Source organism: Eimeria mitis, genomic scaffold, assembly GCF_000499745.2.
Source record: "Eimeria mitis Houghton genomic scaffold, Emh_scaff5225, whole genome shotgun sequence".
In the NCBI taxonomy this organism is placed as follows: Eukaryota; Apicomplexa; class Conoidasida; order Eucoccidiorida; family Eimeriidae; genus Eimeria; species Eimeria mitis.
The window spans coordinates 1,409-1,832 of record NW_013573512.1 but is presented as its reverse complement, the minus strand read 5'-3'; the positions used below and the strand labels follow the sequence as shown (position 1 = coordinate 1,832).

Sequence of the window (424 nt, the reverse complement as noted above, 5' to 3'; positions counted from 1 at the left end):
GGGGAGCATTGCTGCAGCCACTTCTTTCACAAACCTCCAGCAGCAGCAGCAGCAGCAGCAGCAGCAGCAGCAGGTGCAGCAGCAGAAGGTGCAGCTGCAGCTGCAGCAGATGCAGCAGCTGCTGCAGCAGGTGCAGCAGCTGCTGCTGCAGCAGCAGGTGCACCAGATGCTGCAGCAGCAGAAGAGCAGTTCAAGGATGCAGAGTTTCAGGCTTTTGCTGCTGCAGCAGGAGCAACACAAGTTAGTGAAGCGGACCAAGCAGCAGCAGCAACAGCAGCAGCAGCAGCAGCAGCAACAGCAGCAGCAGCAGAAGCAGCAACAGCAACAGCAGCAACAGCAGCAGCAGCAGGTGGAACAACAAATCCTGGTTCTTTCCCTCCCCTTAATTCAACAGCAACAGCACCAACAGCAACAGCAGCAGCAC

The 424-nt window shown here is 57.3% G+C and overlaps 1 protein-coding gene across 1 annotated transcript in view; it reads left to right on the top strand.

Annotated features, from left to right (window-relative positions):
* Positions 1-424, top strand: part of EMH_0080630 (uncharacterized protein) — a gene marked incomplete at both ends in the record, with an annotated part of 2,437 nt that overhangs the window by 1,680 nt on the left and 333 nt on the right. The window contains one exon of the mRNA XM_013500282.1: positions 3-424. Coding sequence (XP_013355736.1) covers positions 3-424 — 422 coding nt within the window. The remainder of the gene's footprint in view (positions 1-2) is intronic.